The following is a 22,452-nucleotide window of genomic DNA, read 5'->3' as shown; positions in this document are numbered from 1 at the left end:
TTGGTGCATCGACTCTGGCTTTGGTTTGTTTACACAGGCTACTAAAAGCACTAAAGCTACAGTCCAATGGTCTCCTTGTTTAACTATTTTAACATGTATTATAATATTTTTCCAAAAGTTATACTAATATTTAGGACATAAATATTTAGTAAGCTGTTTGAACCTACCTATGTAATAATAAATTGGACTGTGTGGTAATTTTTTGGCTTAGGAGTGTGAAAATACTGGGGTACCCTTAGGCACAGAGAACAGAGAAAGTTTGGGAACCTTCGCAAATGGCGTTTGCTGAGGCTGGGTCCCAGAAATAAGATGCAAAAAACTTTATGAAATGCAAACGTCAACCATTCTCTTCAATGCCCTATGTAGTCTAGTCCCTTTCTCTGGTGAGTTCCTAAGTGTTCTTCTTGGCTTAAATATAATCTACTTTGAGAAGACTTTTTAACTTTCACTGGACTTAATTTGCTCCTTATCCTATGTTGTTATAGTACTTTGTACATATCTCTATTATAATTGTTGGCATATCTGTCTCCTCATTTAGTCTGTGAGTCTTTTTAAGGCATGGACCATCATTTTATCCCTCAATACCACACACAGTACTTAGCAGGGAGTAAGTGCTTAATAAATGTTTGTTAAATTAATGAATAAAAATGAAGCTTGGTCGTCTATCCTTGTACTAAAACCCAAACTTCCTGCCTCAAAAGAAAAGGCCATAAATGACCTAAAGCAAATTTTTTTTTTAATAAATTTATTTTATTTTATTTATTTTTGGCTGTGTTGGGTCTTCATTGCTGTGCACGGGCTTTCTCCAGTTGCGGCAAGCGGGGGCTACTCTTCGCTACGTTGCGCGGGCTTCTCATTGCGGTGGCTTCTCTTGTTGTGGAGCACGGGCTCTAGGCGTGCAAGTTTCAGTAGGTGTGGCATGTGGGCTCAGTAGTTGTGGCTCATGGGCTTAGTTGCTCTGTGGCATGTGGGATCTCCCCAGCCCAGGGATCGAACTCATGTCCCCTGCATTGGCAGGCGGATTCTTAACCACTGTGCCACCAGGGAAGTCCCTAAAGTAATCTTGATTAGTGTATTTTTACACCTGAATTAACACGTCAGGAAAAGGGCAACTCTTCCTGAGAAAGAGTTTAAAAAACTACGACCTTCTTTTCACAAGCCAAAGATATTTTCCCCACTAAGCCCCTGCTGCTACTCAATTACATTAATTCTTCTTAGAGAATTAATTAATTCTCTAAACTGTTCTTTCATATACCAATGGCCTGGATGATACTGTCATTGAAATAACTCATTTTCGCTTACATAAAATATTAATAAATCCTTAAACCACCCCTGTGAAATAAACACAAATACGTGTTATCTTCATTTCATAGTTATATTAGAGAGATTAAATGGTAGAATCAAGGTCATGTAATAGGTCATAGGGGAATTTAAAATTAGAATCAAAATAAACACAGAATATCTTTTACTTTCACTAAGATATGGAATCATTCTCTTTAATTAGATGGAGAGTGAAAATGATAATTTTTATAATAAACCAGAGATTTACTGTGATTCTGATATAAAATTCTTAAGAGAAACTTTAAGATGAAGTGTTTTTTTATAAAACGGCTTGTTTCAAATTTACTAATCTTTTCAGGGATGGCAAGTGGCAACATAGCCATCTCCTAGCTGATATAAAAAAAAAAATCACACTTAATTTGCCCCTTCAAAATATAATTGATGTTTAACAATGAGTAAAAGAAATTTACATTATGGAGCAGTCATTTTGAAAATGGAGAGTTGGAAGGATTTCCATCTTGGTATGATTTTGTTGCTGAAAATGATACATAGCTCACTTTTAAAAACTCTCAAATTTATATACTTGAAAATCTGGAAATATGTTTCTAATTCTTTTAAAATCTTACAAATAAAGTGTATCAATTGGTTGGGGATCTTTTGTTAGAAAAAAGAAATGCTACATTGCCTAATGTTTATAAGAACAACTGATTGACATTATGGTAGATGGAAAAGTTTACTGATCAATTTAAAAAAAATCTTTACATAACTGACTGATGGAATTGAAATATGAGCATTATTTAATAAATACTGCCAATAATGCGCTTCTTCAATTTGCATTGTTCTTTTGTGAGCTATTATTTCAGCAATGACAGTCCTTAAAAACAAGTAACGAAGTAAACTGAACTTAGGAGCAGACCTTCAAATGGCTTTATCACTAAGTATTAACCTGTGATTGTAAAAAAAATTATGAAGCCTGTTCAATCACATCAGTTTTTTTTAAAACCATTACTAAAAATTATTTTTAAATATTATTCATTTCGTCTCTTTTGACTATTTGTTTATATTTTATAATGTACCAAAAAGGTTAACAGAGAAATTCTCATAAGTAAGTTAGAAATAGTAAGTTAGAAATGACTTGTTCAAAGATTTTTTGCTGATAGAGATACATGATAAAAAATATTTGAAGATCACTGTTTTAGACTGCCAAGCAGCACAGATTAGATGGAGTAAAGGTATAAAGAAAAAAACAAAACAAAACCAAAAAATCTGAAAGAAAATGGATCAGAAAGGAAAATGAATGGTGGGTTAAAAAAAGATAAACTTTTCCATTTTTAAATACTTATACCAGTTAATATAGATACACACAGTTCCTCGAGGAATGTATAATCTTGCAAGTTTTCTAGGCAGCTTAACTCTATTATAATGCTGTAGTGTTAAAATAGAGAAGTATATAAAATATAAAAATGAGAAGTATATAAAGGTACTTTCTAAATAATCCTATATTATAAAAATTGAATTCCACAATTTTAAAAATTGAGAATATGATTCCCCAGAGATAATCCCCAATGGTAAACTGAGTATCCAATGGTAAACTTACCAAAGAAAGGGTTAATGTAGCAACACCATAAAACATCAACAATGCTGGAATGTTCTTCCTTACTTCATTCAAGAAATATTTATTGAGTTCCACTATGTGACAGGCACTCTCTTACCCTTTTTCTTCTTAATTTTGGTTGTGTTCTAAGTCATAGAAATTTCTCCCAAGCCTGGGGATCCCCTGGATCCATACTTCCAGTCTTAACATATTTGCTCCTCAACTCTTGATGTCTCTATGTTCACAATATGCTCATAGACTGTGATATAATGCTTCATAAGTAGTATTCCCATACAACATGCTGATCTCTGCCTTTCAAATTCCCAATTTAAGCAATATTAAAATTAATTAAATTCATTTTATCAATTTTGTAAGGTCAAATACTTGCATATTAAGTTGACTTATAATAAGAGATTCCTGTATGAATTTAAATTATAATTAAGACTAGGAAGTGGCAGTAAATGTAAAAAACTAAGACATCCTTTGGAAATTATTATTTCATGTTGTGCTAGTTAAGAATTCCACAGGTTTAGTTCTTCAGAACTGCAGGACAATTCCCTATTTCTTCTACTAACTGTAGACCAATAGTACTGTAGCATCTTGTCTTTCTTCTTAGAAACATGTTTCTGTCATCCCTTCAGCCAGTCAAGGGCACCAACATAAATTCTTAAAATGATTAATGCTATTGAGGGAAAATTTTTTCGGTATACTGAGTAAAGAGTAAAGATATTAATTAGATCACAAAAACTTTTGATCATCTCTGAAACTTCATTCCAAAGGCAGGAACATACCGCATTTAAAAATCCACTGAAAATCATTTCAGTAATTATATTATATAAGTTCCCATTTTGCCCTCCCAACCTCCTGCTTCAATTGGATAGGCATAACTTGGTTTTTCCTTGAAGAAAACTCCCAGCCAAGGCAAAAAATAATCTAACAAATTCCTACAAGTACATACTTGGTGCTGAAGTTCCATGTTACCATTGTTAATCTCATTGCCTGTCTTCAAAAGCCATTGTTGAATCATGTTAAATATACGTGCTTGGAGTACCCTGAAGGAAAAAGCAAGTAAAATAGAGATAAGTGACTTACTTAAGAGTATGAAAGTAACTATCGGATAAAAGAAAGGGTTTTATTTGGCTGGGCCTAGTAAACTTCAGTGTGGACAACTGTTTGAGAACTCAGAGGAAGGTGAATCAAATCCTTGAATTATCTGGTAGAATGGCTACTCACTGACAGCCTTCCTAACCTCACGTAGGTTAGGTGTAATGCACTCTGGACAATGTAGACCTTACTTTCAGTGTTAGACCTCTACTGTAAAAACTTACACTCACTCCCTTTACATTTACTTCTAGACCACTGAGGCCACAAAGTGAGAAGAATGAGTTTTAAAACCCTCTCAAGAGATCAACTTCCAACATGACAGTGGGAGGAGAAAAGGTGACCCACTCTACAGTGAAATTAGTGAAAATTACTAAAACAAAACAAAAACCATTGAAAGCTTCTGGAAATGGTTCTAAGGACAAACAGCAACTGAAGAAACTTATATTCAAGACAATTTATGAAGATTCAGTAGGAAAGGCAAGAGTCTATGGTATTTGAACCAAAACTACTCCCGCTCTTCCCCTTCTCAGCTCAGTGAGGCAGAAACTCCATCCTAGACTGCTGTAGTTAAGAAGCCAGGACTCCCTCACCCTCCAGCTCCCAGTCAGATGGCTTTCTTACTTGGAGGAAGAGGAGGCAAAGGTTTTTTATCTGACCCCAAATACCCATTGCTGAGGCGAAGTACTGAGAAAATGCAGTTGAGAAGTGGGGATTCCCTTCTACCCAGCAGAGACCTATGGGAACTTACGAGCCAGAATCCACATCTATGTACTGCGGAACAGTACCAATAATGTTTAACGATACATCCAACTGAGATTTCATTTCATTAATTTTTTCATTAAGCCCCTCCCATTCTTCAAGAAGCAGTTCAGGAGACTCCAGGAGGTTTTCCAACTTGAAAAAACAGAATTCAAGAGAACTAACCAAATCTGGAAGAATTTTAGAGATACCTGGAAAAGTGAGAAAAGCATTAACTTTTAGAAGTATTTGTAAGTCTACTATTTCAATAATAAATTATGAAATACTAATGGGCAGGTGCATATCTTTTTTCATTTTCTTATTATCCTACAGCTTGCCTAGCAGAGAATCTTGCAAAGAGTAGTTCCTAAATAAATATTTATGAATAAAAACTACGTAATCAGCGCTTTTCTGACTGATGGACTATTTCGCTGATGACAGTTTTTACACTGTCTTCTCTTCTCAGCTGAGAATGAAATGCATTAAACCCAGAAACCATGAACTGCAGTTTCTGTTAAAGGTATTAATTCACTGAGTTATCCTGTTAAGAAGACAATGATGAAAAAGTTTCTTCATGATTATAAGATAGTTAATAACAGAAACTAGAACGGTTATAGTTCTTGAGTCATTTTTTAGGTTATTGTTCAGGTTTACATGAAGTTTATCATTTTGGTCTGAATAAGTATCAAGTTCGGATTCTGATTTTTGACTGATTCACTGTGAGATCATGGCAAAATACCCTCTCTATAATTTTGTCTAAACTCATTTGCAAAATAAGATATGAAAATGCTCCCATCTCAGAGATATATAAACAGAAATAATTTAAAAACAAACTTTTTCTTGTCCTTGATGAAAATATTCCCACTGCCTTCATCAGTAAACTTTAATCTTTTAGGAGTATTCAAAATGATTTGTTAATTTCACTCTCATTCATCATTTCGACTTCCTCTTTTATTTTAAACCATTTACCATCTGGTTGCATATGTCTGTGAATATACTAAAAATCATCAAATTGTATACTTTAAATAGATGAATTGTACAGTATATGACTTATATCTCAATAAAGTGATGCTCCATGCTTTATATTCCTTGATTTTTAAAACTATATGTATTATTTCGTTTTTAAATATTAATTGTATTGAAAATAATTACTATTAAAATGCTTTATATTGTCAAGCCATCTAATCATCATTATCATTGGTTTTTTTTTCCATACCATTATCCCCATTTATTCTTATTTCAAATTCTTTGTAGAGTCTTCCTGTACTTTTCACAATTTCCTCCATGTGCTTCTGCTCTGGTGGTATCTTTCCCTCCATACTTTTATGGCGACTAAATATCCCAAGCCCAATATCTGCCCAGCTTTCCTGTAAATGTTTAATAATCTTGAGAGAAGCATATTTTGACACTAGAAGATCCCCAGAAAACTTGTCTTTGTCTTCAGTCAACATCTAGAGAGTGAAAGGGGGATGAGGAAGTTAGCACATTGTTCACTGATTTCATCAAAGTCTACTCAGGTGACTCCTAAATATTTTGGAATTACATATCTTATTATTATTTGTCATACCATTTCTTCATATGACATATATTTTATTTTCAAAGTTAAAGTGAATTTTAATTAATTTTGATACTCTGTAAGATAACCCATAGTTTACCAGGGATGAAAATAATTATATTATATCCTATATAGGTAAAAAAATTAGTGATAGGCAATTAAGTCTCAGAGAGCTGAGCATTTTTAATTACTATTTGCTTTGGTAAGGATGTAATATTTCTGTTTACATGATCCCCACTAAACTGGGAAAGTTCGTAGAATGTATAGGTTTTCATTTATCTGTTTAACCCCAAGTCCAAGTGCTATATCTGACATATCAATAAATATTTGTGGAAAAAATAAAGTGCAACCTATATATAAAGCTTGCCATTATTTGTGACTCAGATAATGGAAACAAATCACCCACACTTATCAGTAATCAGTATAGGGAAACACTGTAGCAGAGCAATTAAGGGTAAGAATTTTGGAATTGGAGAGACATGGACTCAAATTCTGACTCAGCCATTTACCATTTACAGAAAACTAAGACAAGTTACTTAACATTTCTAACCTTCAATTTCCACATCTGTGAGATGGGGATTATAAAACCTGCATCATGTGGATGCTATGAAGAATAAGTAAAGCAACATGTGGAAAGCACCTTCAGCCTGACAAGTTAATGAATGAGAATTATTATTATTCCTACTAAAAAAAGAAGCATGATTTTTTTCAATTTTATCTATGCAATGTCAAACAGATAAACAGTAAAAAAAAAAAAAAGTCACTAAACTAGCTATGTTGTATATATGACAACAAACATCTTCAATTCTTAGAATATTCTGCTCAAATAATTCCAAAACAAAAGAAAATGGTTTCCTGGGATCTGGATGAGATTTCATTAGGTCATGAGTTTGATGTTCACATTGGAGGATTTCAATATCATATATTTTTCCTTGTCAGACTACTATAACATGATAGTAATTCGATTAATGAAACCTATTTTCAAAGTTTGAACCCTCTTAAAAAGATGTTATTAATAAACAAAGTATGATATATACATACAATGGAATATGATTTGACTTTAAGAAGGAAATTCCGATATATGCCGTAACATGGATGAACCTTATGGATATTATGCTGAAGGGAATAAGTCAGTCACAAAAGGACTAATTCTATATGATTTCATTCATATGAGGTGCCTAGAGTAGTCAAATTTATAAAGACAGAAAGTAGAATGGTGGTTGCCAGGGGCTGGGAGGAGGAGGAAATGGGGAGTTATTGTTTGTTTAATGGGTAGAGTTTCAGTTCAGGAAGATAAAAAAGTTCTGGACATGAATGGTGGTGATGGTTGCACAACAATGTGAATGTACTTAATGCCACTGAACTGTACACTTAAAAATGATTAAAAAGGTAAATTTTATGTTATGTATATTTTACCACAATTTTTAAAAAAGATGTTATTAATTTTAAAAGTCCAATTTGTCCTTAAGAAAAAAGCCAGGTAGGGACTTCCCTGGTGGCATGGAATCCGCCTGCCAATGCAGGGGTCATGGGTTCCATCCCTGGTCCGGGAAGATCCCACATGCCACGGAGCAACTAAACCCATGCGCCACAACTACTGAGCCTGTGCTCTAGAGCCCGCGAGCCACAACTACTTAAGCCCTTGTGCCTAGAGCCCGTGCTCCACAACAAGAGAAGCCACCTCAATGAGAAGCCCGTGCACCGCAACGAAGAGTAACCCCCGCTTGCCGCAACTAGAGAAAGCCTGCATGCAGCAACGAAGACCCAAAGCAGCCAAAAATAAAATAAATAAATAAATTTATTTAAAAAAAGGAAGAAGAAAGCCAAGTACATGAGAGGCACAGATGTTACTTATGTCCGACAATTAGATGAGAGAATCAGAACTACCCTAACTGCCACCCAAGTATCTTTTCCCAATTTTTTTTCTGGCAGCCTAACTTTGACTCGAGAATCTAAAATAGAACTGAAAATAGAATCTTTAAGAGTACTTTTAAAAGCCCCTGTAGTCTTGATGCTTTCCCAGTAAAACCTAGTATGGCATTTTTAAAGGATGAGATGTGACTCAGTTGTAGGTGAAGAGTGACAAGTTTACAAACAGCATTTTGATTACCAAGCTGTTTACTAGAAAGTCTTACCTTTCGCCACTGCTTGAAGTCTGGAACAACTGATTCAAATCTATTTTCTTTACTAGGGGATAAAATGTCTTTTCCACTGAAAGAAGGAAAAAGAGCAAGAGCATGGTCTCATAACAAGATATAAACAAAGAAAATCATGAATCCACACATTTATAACAATTAATAATATGTTTCTCCCTGATGATTTTCCCAAATGCCTTTCAGGTTCAGCCTCTCCCTCATAGGCATTTATTTTTAAATTTACAAATATAAATATAAATTTAGACCCTAATCAGACCTGAGTAAGCAAGTTACAGGGTCAGAGGCCATGACAGTATTAAAAGAGTGGTCTCTGGGTCCTCAGCACCCAAAATTAGGTCATGATAAGAATGATTCCTGTGGAACACAGCAGCCAAAACAATATATAAATAGAAAGGAAGCCTAAAGAACAATTAAAACTCAACATTTAGGTCAGGAGTCCCAACTTCTGTTAAGAGTTTCCTTTAATATCTTTTGAAGCCTCACAAGGAGAAAGCTCTTGGTGAAGAAGTTCCTGAGGAGAAAGGGAGAAGGGAACCACTGCCACCTGTGCTCCTCCCCCAGCTGAGCGTCAACACACAGTAGAAGCCGGCAATGGCAGCAGCAACCAGCTCGGATATGTACCAGCTTCAGCTTCCACAACTTCCAAATCTACTCACTGGGAAACCTCTTAGAGCAGGTTTAGATCCAGGCAGTTTGGATTTAGATCCCAGCCTCCAGGATCTAATGCCTGATGATCTCAGCTGGAGCGGATGTAATAATAATAGAAATAAAGTGCACACTAAATGTAATGCTCTTGAATCATCCCGAAATCATCCCTCCCAACCAGTCTGTGGAAAAACTGTCTTCCACGAAACCGGTCCCTGGTGCCAAAAAGGCTGGGGACAGCTGTCTTAGAGGATATGAAAAGCTGAAACCGCTCTTCTCAATTTGAAATGGAAATGGTACCTAAATGTGTTTCCTCAACAGACGAAGCATCTTAAAGTTTAAAAAACAAAAAAAACCTTTAGAAATCACTGAGTCCAGCCTGCATTCGAAGTATGGATTCCCACTAACCTTGGCTGTGATGTAGTCATCCAGTCTCCAATTAACTACTTTGTTAATTAACAAAGGAAGGCAGCTTCTTCCATTGTCAAATTTCTCTAATTGTTACAAGATATGATATCCAATCAGAATCAACCTCCTTATAACTGCAGGTCATTGATTCCACTTCTCAGCACATGCACTATGCTACAGAATTTGCAGATGGATCCAGATATTCAAGTTTGCCAAGAGTAATGACATAAGTTGACTTGATTTTAAAAAGAGAGTAAAGAGAAGAAAAGAAAAAGAGTTGGACTTAAGTAGAAGCAGCAGCAGTTGGGTACAGGGATCAAGATGATCAGAGATGATTAGCACTAGATGCAAGACCATTCAAGCTCCTAGCAGGATTGTGCCCATGTAAGGGCAGCTGGTTACCTAACCAAAATCAATGGTAGAGTAATTACAAGGTAAAAGAGAAACAAGATAAAAAGAGAGGAAGAATTGGACTGAGTTATCAAACATGATGTCACATAATCAGAAAAACAAGATTCTTGGAGACCCACGTATTATTTCTGAAGAACTGCTGCCATTTGACAAGGCCATCCTTAACACTTTGCAATTTTTCTCTTGTAGACTCTTCATCTTGTTCCACTTCCTGTTTAAATTTATTCACTAAATTTCTCCATTTCTCCGTCAACTTCTGCAACAGTGCAAGGTCTGCAGTGTCCTAGATAAATGCATGGAATTAAACCATTGATTCACTTATTCATGTAACAAATATTTATTAGCATACACCGGGCCATTATTAATATTGCAATACTAGAGTCATATGTAGAAAATGGATCCAAAAATTGAAAAGATATTCCTCTTTCAAAATATCAGTGACACTATTACACAGTCCCTTTGGTGGTGAATTTTTCCACAATAAAAAAAGCATTAGGAACAAGATTTTTTCCTTTGCAACATGAACCCAGTTTCCTCATAGGATTTGGCAGGCAGTGCAGTACATTGGAGAGAACAGGAATTTCAAAGCCAAACAGAACCAAATGTAAATCTTAGCCATTGACTGGCTGTATAATCTTGGGGGATATTATTTAACTTGAGATTAAGTTTTCTTATCTATAAAATAAAGACCCTAATATATATCTTACAGGACTGTTATAAGAATTAAACGAAATGACTAGTGTAAATGGTTTGGCTCTAGAAACATACTAAATGCCACCTCCTTTCTTTTCAACCTAGTGTGCTCACTGAATTTTCCCATAATATTGCACAGAATGCAACAATAATGCAATTATTTCAATGAACACAGTTACACTTTTGTTTAAGCACTATAACTCTATAAGTAACATGTGCAGTGTTATTAACTTAGACAAATTGCTTAAATTGCTCTAATTATTATAGAAGACAAATGTAAAGAAGGGCCTTTATTCACTTTTCCTTAGATTTTTCATTTTGCTCCCAATAAAGCACAAATATAAAACTATATTTAAAATTTAATCTATAAATTAGGGACTTCCCTGGTGGCGCAGTGGTTAAGAATCCACCTGTCAATGCAGGGGACACGGGTTCGGGGGGGAAGATCCCACATGCCGCAGAGCAACTAAGCCTGTGCGCCACAACTACTGAGCCTGTGCTCCAGAGCCCATGCTCCACAACGAGAAGCCACCGCAGTGAGACGCCCACGCACGGCAAAGAAGAGTAGCCCCTGCTGGCCGCAGCTAGAGAAAGCCCATGCGCAGCAACGAAGACCCAACACAGCCAAAAATAAATTAATTTATTAATTAAAATTTAAAAACATCTATAAATTAACAAAGGCTTCTTGTAGCCTCAACCCTCAACAGTTGGAGTCGCTTTTCCCATGACTTAAGTGAATTGAGCTTTACCTTAGTTGACAGCAGTATGATGAAATGCTTAGTATATTTATTCCAGCCTTTTTCATTGAGGTAAAGTCTTTTAGCCAACATGACGTTATTTCTTTCAATTATCTATTTTTAGAAAGTACTAAAATTAGGAACCTAAAACATTAACAAACCATTGTAATTTTTTAAACCCAAACCAATTTCACGTACCAATTTTTCATTGAATCATTAATTCAATCACAATTTCTTATTTAAATCATGAACTAACTTGAATCATAAATTCGTTTTCTGAAACTACTGAACTGGAACCAAATTGAACATAGTATATAGCAGAGGTTCTCAATTTTTATCTCAAAACCCCTTTATACTCTTAAAAATTATTGAGAACTCCAAAGAGCTTTTGTTTATATGGATTATATCTATTTTTATTTATGGCATTGGAAAACTGAAATTATTTAAAATATGTATTTGTTAATTCACTTAAACATTAATAAGCCCATTATATATTTAACATAGTTTTTCTGAAAAATAACTATATTTTCTAAAACAAAAAAAATTAGTGAAAAGAACACGCAGTTTCACATCTTTACAAATCTCTTTAGTTTGCTTTAATAGAATAGAGCTGGATTTTCATTTGTTTTTGAATTCAATCTGTTGCAATATCCCATACCATGTAGCTTCAAGAAAAATCCACTGTACATTCATATCTGAATGAGAATGAAAAAGGCAGATGATAACTCAGTGTTACAATGACACTAGTTTTCACCTCATGAAGGGTTTTATGGACCTTCAAGGGGGTCCATGGACCATACTTTGAGAACCACTGATATACTGAATCAATTATATAGTCATTCAGTGAATGACTGACTGTTCAAGACACTGTACGTATATCGGTGAACAAAGTCCTTATTTTCAGGGAGTTGACATTATAGCTGTTATTTCCTATTAGGGATGATCCAACACAAAGCCCCATTAATTAAAGGTATTCTTCTACAGAAATCTCTTACCACTGGTCAGTTAGTTCTCTACTGTTTAAATACTTCTAGAGTGAGGGAACTCACTTGTCATCTTTTTTTCTCCTACTGAGCATGCTAGCTCCCAGATTTGTTTCTTTTTTCTTTTAAACTGAGGTATAGTTGATGTACAATATTATATAAGTTTCAGGTGTAAAACATAGTGACAGACAATTTTTAAAGGTTATATTCCATTTATAGTTATTATAAAATATTGGCTATATTCTCTGTGCTGTACAATGCATCCTTGTAGCTTATTTATTTTATACATAGTAGTTCGTACCTCAATCCCCTACCCTATCTTGCCCCTCCCCCTTTCCCTCTCCCCACTGGTAACTACTAGTTTGTTCTCTGAATCTGTGAGTCTGTTTCTTTTCCAGGTTTGTTTCTTATATTACATATTTACTTTCACAATTGTTTTCTCCGACATGTCAGTGTCCCTTTTAAAGTTCTGCATCAGAATGGAACATCTGTGTCGTAGATGAGGTCTGACTATTAAAGAGGAAAATGGGATAAAAATTTGAATCTGTTGAGGGTCATAATTTATTGTTAATATTATAATTCTCAGATGTGAAATTAGGCAACCAACCAGCAAACATTTTAGAAAAATAGAACACTGTACTGTGGGACATTACTACTTTCCTAAAGCATCACTATAATTGTCCACAGGCTGCTATATTTCAAGTCAGTTGTCATCTTGGGTACCAAGGTAATAGAACCAAAGTGAGTTATCAAGTGATCGTAATACAGTTACATTATGTAAAAAAATAAGAACCACTTTCCCTAGTTTATTAGTGTATAATTAAAGTTGAAAGTTTTAACATGTTCACAAACAACAGAAATAGAATTCTGGCTCATACTCATAGGTTCTGGTGGAAAAAGAGCCCTTAATTGGACAATAGCCAGCTATCCAATAGAGAAAAAACAAAAGAAAACAATGTAACTTTTCCTTTTCAAGGCCCATAATAGACTAGCTGCATTATTCATCAATTAAATATACATCTTCATTTTTTAAAATTTTGTCTACATGGAAACAACCTAAATGTCCATCAGCAGATGAATGGATAAAGATGTGGTACACACAAACACACAATGGAATATTACTCAGCCATTAAAAAGAACAAATTAATGCCATTTGCAGCAACATACATGGACCTAGAGACCATGTGAAGTAAGTCAGACAGAGAAAGACAAATATCATATGATATCTCTTACATGTGGAACCTAAAAAAAAAGTACAAATGAACCTATTTACAAAACAGAAATAGAGTCAAAGATGTAGAAAACAAACATGGTTACCAAGGGGGAAAGAGGGGTTGGGAAGGATAAATTGGGGGATTGGGATTGACATATACACCCTACTATATATAAAACAGATAATGAATAAGAACCTACTGTATAGCGCAGGGAACTCTACTCAGTACTCTGTAATGACCTACATGGGAACAGAATCTAAAAAAGAGTGGATATATGTATATGTATAACTGATTCACTTTGCTGTACAGCAGAAACTAATACAACATTGTAAATCAACTATATGCCAATAAAAAATTAATTAAAAAAATAAAAAATTTTAAAAAAAATTTTAAAAGATATATATATATATACACACACACACAATGAAATATTACTCAGCCATTAAAAAGAATGAAATAATGCCATTTGCAGCAACATGGATGGACCTAGAGATTATCATACTAAGTGAAGTAAGTCAGAAACAAAGACAAATACCATGATATCACTTACATATGGAATCTAAAATATGACACAAATGAACATATCTACAAAACAAAAACGGACTCACAGATATAGAGAACAGACTTGTGGTTGCCAAAGGTAAGGGGGATCGGGGAGGGAATGATTGGGAGTTTGGGATTAGCAGATGCTAGCTATTATATATAGGACAAATAAACAACAAGGTCCTACTGTATAGCACAGGGAACTATATTCAATATCCTCTGATAAACCACAATGGAAAATACGAAAAACAATGTATATATATGTATAACTGAGTCACTTTGCTGTACAGCAGAAATTAAACACAGCATTGTAAATCAACTGTACTTCAATAAAAATTAAAAAATAAAATAAAATTTTGGGGACTTCCCTGGTGGTGCAGTGGTCAAGAATCTGCCTGCCAATGGAGGACACATGGGTTAAAGCCCTGGTCCAGGAAGATCCCACATGCCGTGGAGCAATTAAGCCCATGTGCCACAACTACTGAGCCTATGCTCTAAAGCCCGCAGGCCACAACTACTGAAGCCTGCACACCCTAGAGCCCATGTACCGCAACTACTGAAGCCCATGCACTCTAGGGCCCGCATGCTGCAACTACTGAGCCCACGTGCTGCAACTACTGAAGCCCGCGCATCTAGAGCCCATGCTCCGCAACAAGAGAAGCCACCAAAATGAGAAGCCCGCACGCTGCAACAAAGAGTAGCCCCCGCTCACCGCAACTAGAGAAAGCCCACATGCAGCAACGAAGACCCAACGCAGCCAAAAAAGAAAAAAGTAAAAAAGAAATTAAAAATTAAAATTAAAATAAATAAATAAAAATTTTGTCTAGATTATTGAAAACTGTAAAATGAAACTTTATCTAGCCAAAAAATAAGTTACAATTTCAGACGAACCAACCTTTACGGACAATTCATATGTGGCTGAGTTCCAGATATCTCTTTCTGCCATTAACTGTTTAATATCACTCTCCATCCTTCCTCTTTGTAATGTATATAAGTCATGATATTCTTCTACAATTCTAAAAGAAAAATTTAAAAACAGCAATATAAATACATATTTTAAAAAATAACTTTGTTCTAAAGTAGGCAATTTGTTCCTCTAAAACTCATCACAAGGTAATTATGGTATAACTTCTGGATATATTAGTAACACTAATATACAGTGAAATAGAAGAAAAAATACTCACATTTCATGAATAAATCTTACAAAGGTCCTAAAGTAAAAAGTTCAATATATTCTTCCCTGCTCTAAACACTTTTCATCACATTCTTCTTTATTCACTAGAATTTTCACACCATGGTACTCCAGTGGTATAACAACACTATATCTAATGAAAAATTCTGAATACAAGTAGTAGTAATATAGCTGTTTTCATTTATTTTTTTCTCACAGAATTTAGGATTCTTTATTAAGAAGATACAAAGGCACAAAGCCCAATAATTGTGAGCTACATTTTAAAATTATATATAATTAGTATAAGATTTAAAGAAATTCTCTACCAATCAACCAAAAGCTTAAGTATAATTAAGTACATTTTTCTTAAATCTTTTTTCTTCTTTTTTACCAGAACATACCTTTTCCTTCTAACTTACACTGAAGCTTCTTTTAGAATTAAGAGCCCTTCTGAGATTAAATACAAACACAGAAGTTGTAAAGTGATTGGCAGCCTTTCACAAACCTTTTGAAACACTTCCTCCTAAGGAATATTAACTTTTCTGTAAGAATAAAAGGCCAGTGACATAAAATTCTTCTAATTTTGTTGAAAGCCATTAACCGCCAACATCAGTTCCTAAAGCCTCCTTCTATTTGGAGGCTTCCACGTGTTCAAACTGAGAAAAAATTAATCACTGTAGGTGGCACACAGATGAATATATATATAAAAATTCAACAAGCAATAACCTTAAGAGTTATGCACTTTACTATCTAAAAGACCTCAATTTTAAAAAGGGAATTAATGACCCTTATTTATCTTTTTTTAAAAATATCTTTATTGGAGTAAAATTGCTTTACAATGTTGTGTTAGTTTCTGCTGTACAACAAAGTAAATCAGCTATATGTATACATATATCCCCATATCCCCTCCCTCTTGAGCCTCCCTCCCACCCTCCCTATCCCACCCCTCTAGGTTGTCACGAAGCATCAAGCTGATCTCCCCGTGCTACGCAGCAGCTCCCAAAAGCCACCCATTTTACATTTGGTAGTGTATATATGAATCACCCTTATTTATAACAGCCAAAGAAAAAATTCAGAAACAATCTGAATGTCCAACAACAAGGGACTGGCCAAATAAAATATATAATGCAGCTCTATGATTAAAATACTCTGTAGCTAATTAAAGATCATGTTCTTAGGACTTCCCTGGTGGTGCAGTGGTTAAGAATCTGCCTGCCAATGCAGGGGACATGGGTTCAAGCCCTGGTCCTGGAAGATCCCACATGCCACAGAGCAACTAAGCCCATGAGCCACAACTACTGAGCCTACACTCTAGAGCCCACGTGCCACAACTACTGAAGCCCACACTCCTAGAGCCATGCTCCGCAACAAGAAAAGCCACCGCAATGAGAAGCCTGCGCACCTCAACGAAGAGTAGCCCCGGCTCACCGCAACTAGAGAAAGCCCATGCATAGCAATGAAGACCCAACGCAGCCAAAAATAATTAATTAATTAATTAATTAATTTAAAAAATAAAAAATAAAGATCATGTTCTTAATACTCTGGTACATAGGAAAAATTTTTGTGTACAACATAAAACAAGAAAACCCAAATGATAATAGTACTTATTCAGTTTATATCATTTTTATAAAAAATATATAGAAAAAAGAAAAATATATTGAAATATTAATAGTAGTTAACGGTAAGAGAATTTGAATGTTTTTAATTTTCTTATTTATGTTTCTGTAGTTTCCAAATTTTCAACAAAATAATTAGTCATTATAAGAAAAAAATATTACCTACAATATCTAATCATACACACAAAAAATGAACCATCATACTTCAGAACCATCAATGTTTAAAGAAAATGAGATTTTTTTTCTGTCTTTTCTTCCCCTTCTCTCTGATTTAGAAGATGTTTTGTTCTGATAATCGACATTAGCACAAAAGAAAATTCTAATTTATTTATTTTTTAAAGATTTATTTATTTTTTATTTTTAAATTTTATTTTATTTTTAGCTGCATCGGGTCTCAGTTGCAGCACACAGGATCTTCATTGTCGCGTGTGGGATCTTCGTTGAGGCATGCGGGATCTTTAGTTGTGGCATTCAGGATCTAGTTCCCTGACCGGGGATTGAACTCAGGTCCCCTGCATTGGTAGAGGGGAGTCTTAACCACTGGACCACCAGGGAAGTCCCGAAATTGTGATTTTTAAAAATTTATTTTCGCTTGTCTGTGTTTTCTAATTTTCTTATAAGGCACATGTACTGCTTCTATGATAATATAATAATATTTTAAATCAACTAAATAAAAAATTAAAATGCAATCAAATATATCTTTTGATACATACCCAAGAGCTTCCTAGTAATCAGAACTCTAACAGAAAACGAAATAGAATATGAAAATGAAATAGAATAGAGGTTAGCAAACTACAGCCTGTGGGTCAAACCTGGCCCACCACTTGTTTTTATATAGCACATGAGCTAAGAATTTTACTTTTTTTATTTTTTATATATTTGATATACTTTTTATATTTTTTAATGGTTAAAAAACAACAGGAGAATAATATTCTGTAACACATGGAAATATTATAAATTCAAATTTCAGTGTCAATAAATAAATTTTATTGGAACACAATCATGTTCTGGTATTGTCCTTGGCTGCTTTTGCACTACAGTGGCACACATTACAAAGGAAGAGTTGATTGAGTAGTTGCATCAGAAACCATAGCTCACCATCTGGCCCTTTACAGAAAAAGTCTGCTAACCCTTGAAATAGAATAAAAACATTAGGACCACAGTAGAGTCACTAAAATCTAAAAAAGAACTAGACTCACACTACTAACTAGGAAAATGCAAACAAAAACCAGGTACATTTCATATCTATCAGACTGATAAAAGATATGAGCAAAAGGGAAATCTCATACACTGATTAGAGGATATACTGGTACAACTACTTTGTGGAGTATCTGGTAACATCCAGCAAGACAAGGCTATGCATATCCTATGACCCAGTAATTCCACTTCTAGGTTTACCCCCCTGGAAAATTCTCACACAAGGAAGACACAAGATGTGTATTACAACAGTGTGTGGAAGAGTTAATATATACAATGAACTTTAACATATATTAACTCCTTCAAGCACTGTTGTAATTCAAAAAACTTCAAATGCTTCTAAAAAAATTTATTTCTTGAAATAAGGTGTGAAGCAAGTATGACATAATGGCTAACATTCGGTAACTCACCTGGCATTCTTTTCAGCGTCTAAAAGAGCTTGTGCCAAAGCTCTGTGGGCCTTCTCTGCTTCCTTTGTTAATTTCATATCATGTGCCCGAACCAAACACAGCTCCCTGAAATAAAGCAAGGAAATTTTGTATTCATAGTTGAAGATTTTGAAAATGTTTCTACCTAGGAAATCAGATTTATACTCAGGAATCTTCTCAGTTATCATGTGTACATCTCTTCCTAGTTTTTCTACCTTATAAACCAAATCAAGAAATCTAGTGTTCATTCAGGTGGACTCTTACCAGGTTTGGAAATGGTATCAGACTGGCTAGAAAAGGCAGAAAGAAGATGGGGAGGATTCTTTAGAATGGAGTGAAGGCAGATGCTGGCAGGCAAGGCCTTAAGGCTGCTCTATCCTACCCTCTGACATGCCTATCCTATCCTCTTCATTCTTGCCACTAATCATCTTGCCACAAGGTTGGTTGATCACTAAATGTGATTGCTATTATATATAATGTTTATTCTCTTTGGGATTTGAACCTTAACATCCATAATCACGGCACTGCTCTGTAAACCAAACTAAGATAAGCATCTCTATTTTGGAAGGAAGAACAAGAGTCTTTTCCCTATCAAACATACAACAGAGCCCTAGTTTTGTGTTAACCTGTGTAGCCCGTTTCTACAGTTATATTCAGGTCTTTCTGTTCTCTTGCAAAACACGAAAAGAGAATCAGAGAGTCCTCACCTTTAATCATTCTACTTTCTCTGAGTATTTTTTACTCTCTTTAGAGACAGGGCTTTGATAAGCACAGTTTTTACCTGGTCAGTTCCTCAATAACATTCTTAAAATTGTACAGTTCTTCTAAAATGCGCTGGTCCATCACTCGCTGAGTTACCATGTCTTTGTAGAAGTCAGTCATATGCCAGGCAATTTGGTCAAGCATTTGTACATACCGCTCTCTGTATGAGAAAGAAGGAAAACAAGACATCATGCAGAAGAAAAGGAAAAACGAGCCAGAAAATATGTGAGAGAGAAAGTAATGTTAGGGAAAGAAATAGTGAACAGATACTCACAAAAGATATGTGGGGAGAAAAAGACAGAAAAAGAAAAGGATCTAGGCTGTGAATTCCTACCATGCTCATGAATGAATGAGCATTCCAAGTGAATGAACTGTGGAGAATTTTAATCAGAGTTATAATTATTTGGAATATAATGTCTGAGATGTAAAACAAAATAAGGACTTTTTAATTTCTTCTTCTAAATTATAAACTCTATCAGGATAAAAACTATGTCTTACATATTTACACATTTACAACATCTAACAGAGTGCCTTGAATATATTAGAATTTTTCTAAATAGTTTTTTTTGTAAATAGTTGAATTCATGAATAAAACCACTTTCTCAAACTGACCAAAATGTAAAAAGACACCAACTGTTTAAAAATAAAGACAAAGAAGTCTTTAAGTACTAAGAAGTAATTTCTCTTGCTTCTGAATAAAACCAAACAAAATATTTGGAAATGATCACAGATGATAAATTATAAATACCGTAACTGAGCAGTCTTCATTTATTTTAAAAGTGATCTAGGTATTGTATTCTAAGCCTGAGACCCTAGAATTTTAATATCTTTGAGTTGAAATAATCATTTAGCTTGATCTCTCACCCACTGACAAAAAGAATTATCCAGCCCTTGCTTAAACACTTAAAGTGACAGGGAGTTTATCAGCTCAATGTGCAGCTCATACATTGGGACGTATCAATTTTTAAAACACCTTCTTTAGGACCTTCCCTCATGGCAATATAGGGACAAAATATTCTGAAGGGCCTTCCCATTACAACACAACTATATCCATGATAAAGCATACTTCTTGAAGCATTACTGGGCTCACAGAAAGAAATAGAAGTCTCTAGGGATGAAAAAACAACAACAAACTAAATACGGTAAGCTAACAATGGAGTGGGAGGTGGTAACCAGTATTCACTAGGAAAACCCAAGGTCAGAGGTGGCCCAGTAAAAATACCAACATTGGGTCCCAGAGACTAAGCCTTGGGCTTTCTTCAAAGTGGGCAACCTGGGAGTAGGACTATTGGATGAAGCCAAGATTCCAGAAAAGAAAAAATACAAATCATCCCTTCAGGAAGCATCCATGATTTATACCCTGAGGATTTCATGATTAAGATTAGCCAAATATTAGTCACACAAGCAAAGACTGGAAAATACTCATGTAAATAAACCATCATGAATGAGACGCAGAAGAAACAACACACAGTAGATTTAGATACCAATCGTCTTCATATATTAGAATTATCAGATTTAGAATACAAAACTATGCATGAAATGTCTGAGAAATAAAAGATGGAATTTAAACATGAATAAGCAACAAAAAACTTATCAAATATGATGAGACAGATATGGACACAAACCAACAGAACTCTCAGGGGAAAAACGTAACTATCAAACTGTAAAACTCAATAGATGAGTTACAGCAGAATAGACGTAGCTAAACAGGGTATTAATGTCCTGGAAAAAATACCCAGAATGCAGCACAGAGACAAGGAGGTGGAAATTATGAAATAGAGATAAAGAGACAAAGAGCATAGAATGAGAAGATCTAATATGTCTAATCAGAGTTCCAGAAAGAGAAAACAGAGAGAATAGAGAATTCATCAAAGAGATCATCACTGATACTTCTCCAAAACTTATGAAGGACATTAAGTTATACATAGGATCATGGTACAGATATAGGTACAAGAAATAAAAAAAGAAATCCAGAGGAACCAAATACATTCTCCTTCCTAAAATAACAACGACAACAACAAAAAAAGACACAGTATGTGAAACAATTTTTGAGACACTGGGTATCAAGCAATGAAAGAAAGTGATTACTGAGACACCAGAAATAAATAAGGTAAGCACTATGATTGCTCCAACTTGCTGGCCTGAGAGAGTTTTCAGGCCATGCAATAAGGAGATGGAACCCATGAGGACCCCACTGGACTCCCTAATTTAAGGAGACAGAGCTAAGAGTCTAGAGAGATGAAAGTGGCTAGAGTTCAGAGGACAAGCTACCAGGGAGAAAAGAGCTGCACAGAGAGACCTCTGGAGGTCGACAGAGGGACCCCCTCAAGTATTCAGCTAAGTAATGATCAGGGCATAAATGTGAAGAAACTATCTGAGACCAGGGAAAGAACCATCTGAAAGGATCAAAGGTAAGAGTGCCTGGCACTCACACATGGCTCAAAATCATGCCTGTTCCACCTAGCCAAACTGGAAAAATTCATGATTCATGGGGAAGAGGATAAAATACAAAGAAAAGTCTAGTCTCAGTATTCAGGAATAATTAGCCCTAAATTGAGCACTGCTCTGGTCCTGCCTAAAGGTCCCAAAAGGTCAAACTGTTTTCAAGTAACAGTTGTGTCCCAGAATAAAGCTCAAGAATATTTTTAAGAGTACAAAAATACATAGCATCTAATAACGTAAAATTCACAATGTCTGCCATTCAATCAAAATTATCAAGCATGCAAAGAAGTAGGAAAACACAACCATGAGGTGAAAAATCAATCAATCAAAACTGACCCAGAAATGGCATAAATGTTAGAATTAACAGAAAAGAACATTAAAAGTTATCATAACTATATTCCATATGTTCAAAAAGTTAAGGAGACATGGATAGTAGTTTGCAAAAGACCCTAATTGAGCTTCTAGAAATGAAAACTACAGCATCTCAGATGAAAATATCACTGGGTGGGATTAAAAGCAGATTAGATACTGCAGAAGAAAAGATTAGTGAACTTGAAGATACAGAAATAGAAGCTATCCAAAATGAACAGAAAAAGAGAAAAAAATAATTTAAAGATTTCACAACATCAGTGACCTGTGGGATAATTTCATTATTAGTGGCCTAAGATATATATAAATAGACTCCCCTGAAGAGGGGGAGGGCAGAAAAAATACTTGAAGAAAAATGAGCCAAAAAATTTCCATATTTCATGAAAAATATAAATTCACAGATCC

The 22,452-nt window shown here is 34.9% G+C and overlaps 1 protein-coding gene across 11 annotated transcripts in view; it reads right to left on the bottom strand.

Moving 5' to 3' along the window:
* AXDND1 (axonemal dynein light chain domain containing 1) overlaps window positions 1-22,452 on the bottom strand; it is an 85,481-nt gene that overhangs the window by 40,485 nt on the left and 22,544 nt on the right. For 10 of the 11 annotated variants that reach the window (XR_011073640.1, XM_068541320.1, XM_068541319.1 and 7 more), the window contains 9 exons: window positions 19,256-19,396; window positions 18,457-18,561; window positions 14,958-15,078; window positions 11,335-11,436; window positions 10,012-10,175; window positions 8,408-8,483; window positions 5,934-6,168; window positions 4,728-4,929; window positions 3,834-3,927 (listed from right to left, as the gene is read on the bottom strand). Coding sequence is in view for 10 of the 11 variants with exons in the window: in XM_068541320.1 (XP_068397421.1) it covers window positions 3,834-3,927; window positions 4,728-4,929; window positions 5,934-6,168; window positions 8,408-8,483; window positions 10,012-10,175; window positions 11,335-11,436; window positions 14,958-15,078; window positions 18,457-18,561; window positions 19,256-19,396 (1,240 nt within the window). In the remaining variant the exon portion in view is untranslated. The remainder of the gene's footprint in view (window positions 1-3,833; window positions 3,928-4,727; window positions 4,930-5,933; window positions 6,169-8,407; window positions 8,484-10,011; window positions 10,176-11,334; window positions 11,437-14,957; window positions 15,079-18,456; window positions 18,562-19,255; window positions 19,397-22,452) is intronic. The other variant, XM_068541324.1, reaches the window with a different exon arrangement.

The sequence above is a fragment of the Eschrichtius robustus genome, chromosome 3, assembly GCF_028021215.1.
Source record: "Eschrichtius robustus isolate mEscRob2 chromosome 3, mEscRob2.pri, whole genome shotgun sequence".
Taxonomy (NCBI): domain Eukaryota; kingdom Metazoa; phylum Chordata; class Mammalia; order Artiodactyla; family Eschrichtiidae; genus Eschrichtius; species Eschrichtius robustus.
This window is presented reverse-complemented; position numbering and strand designations above follow the sequence as displayed.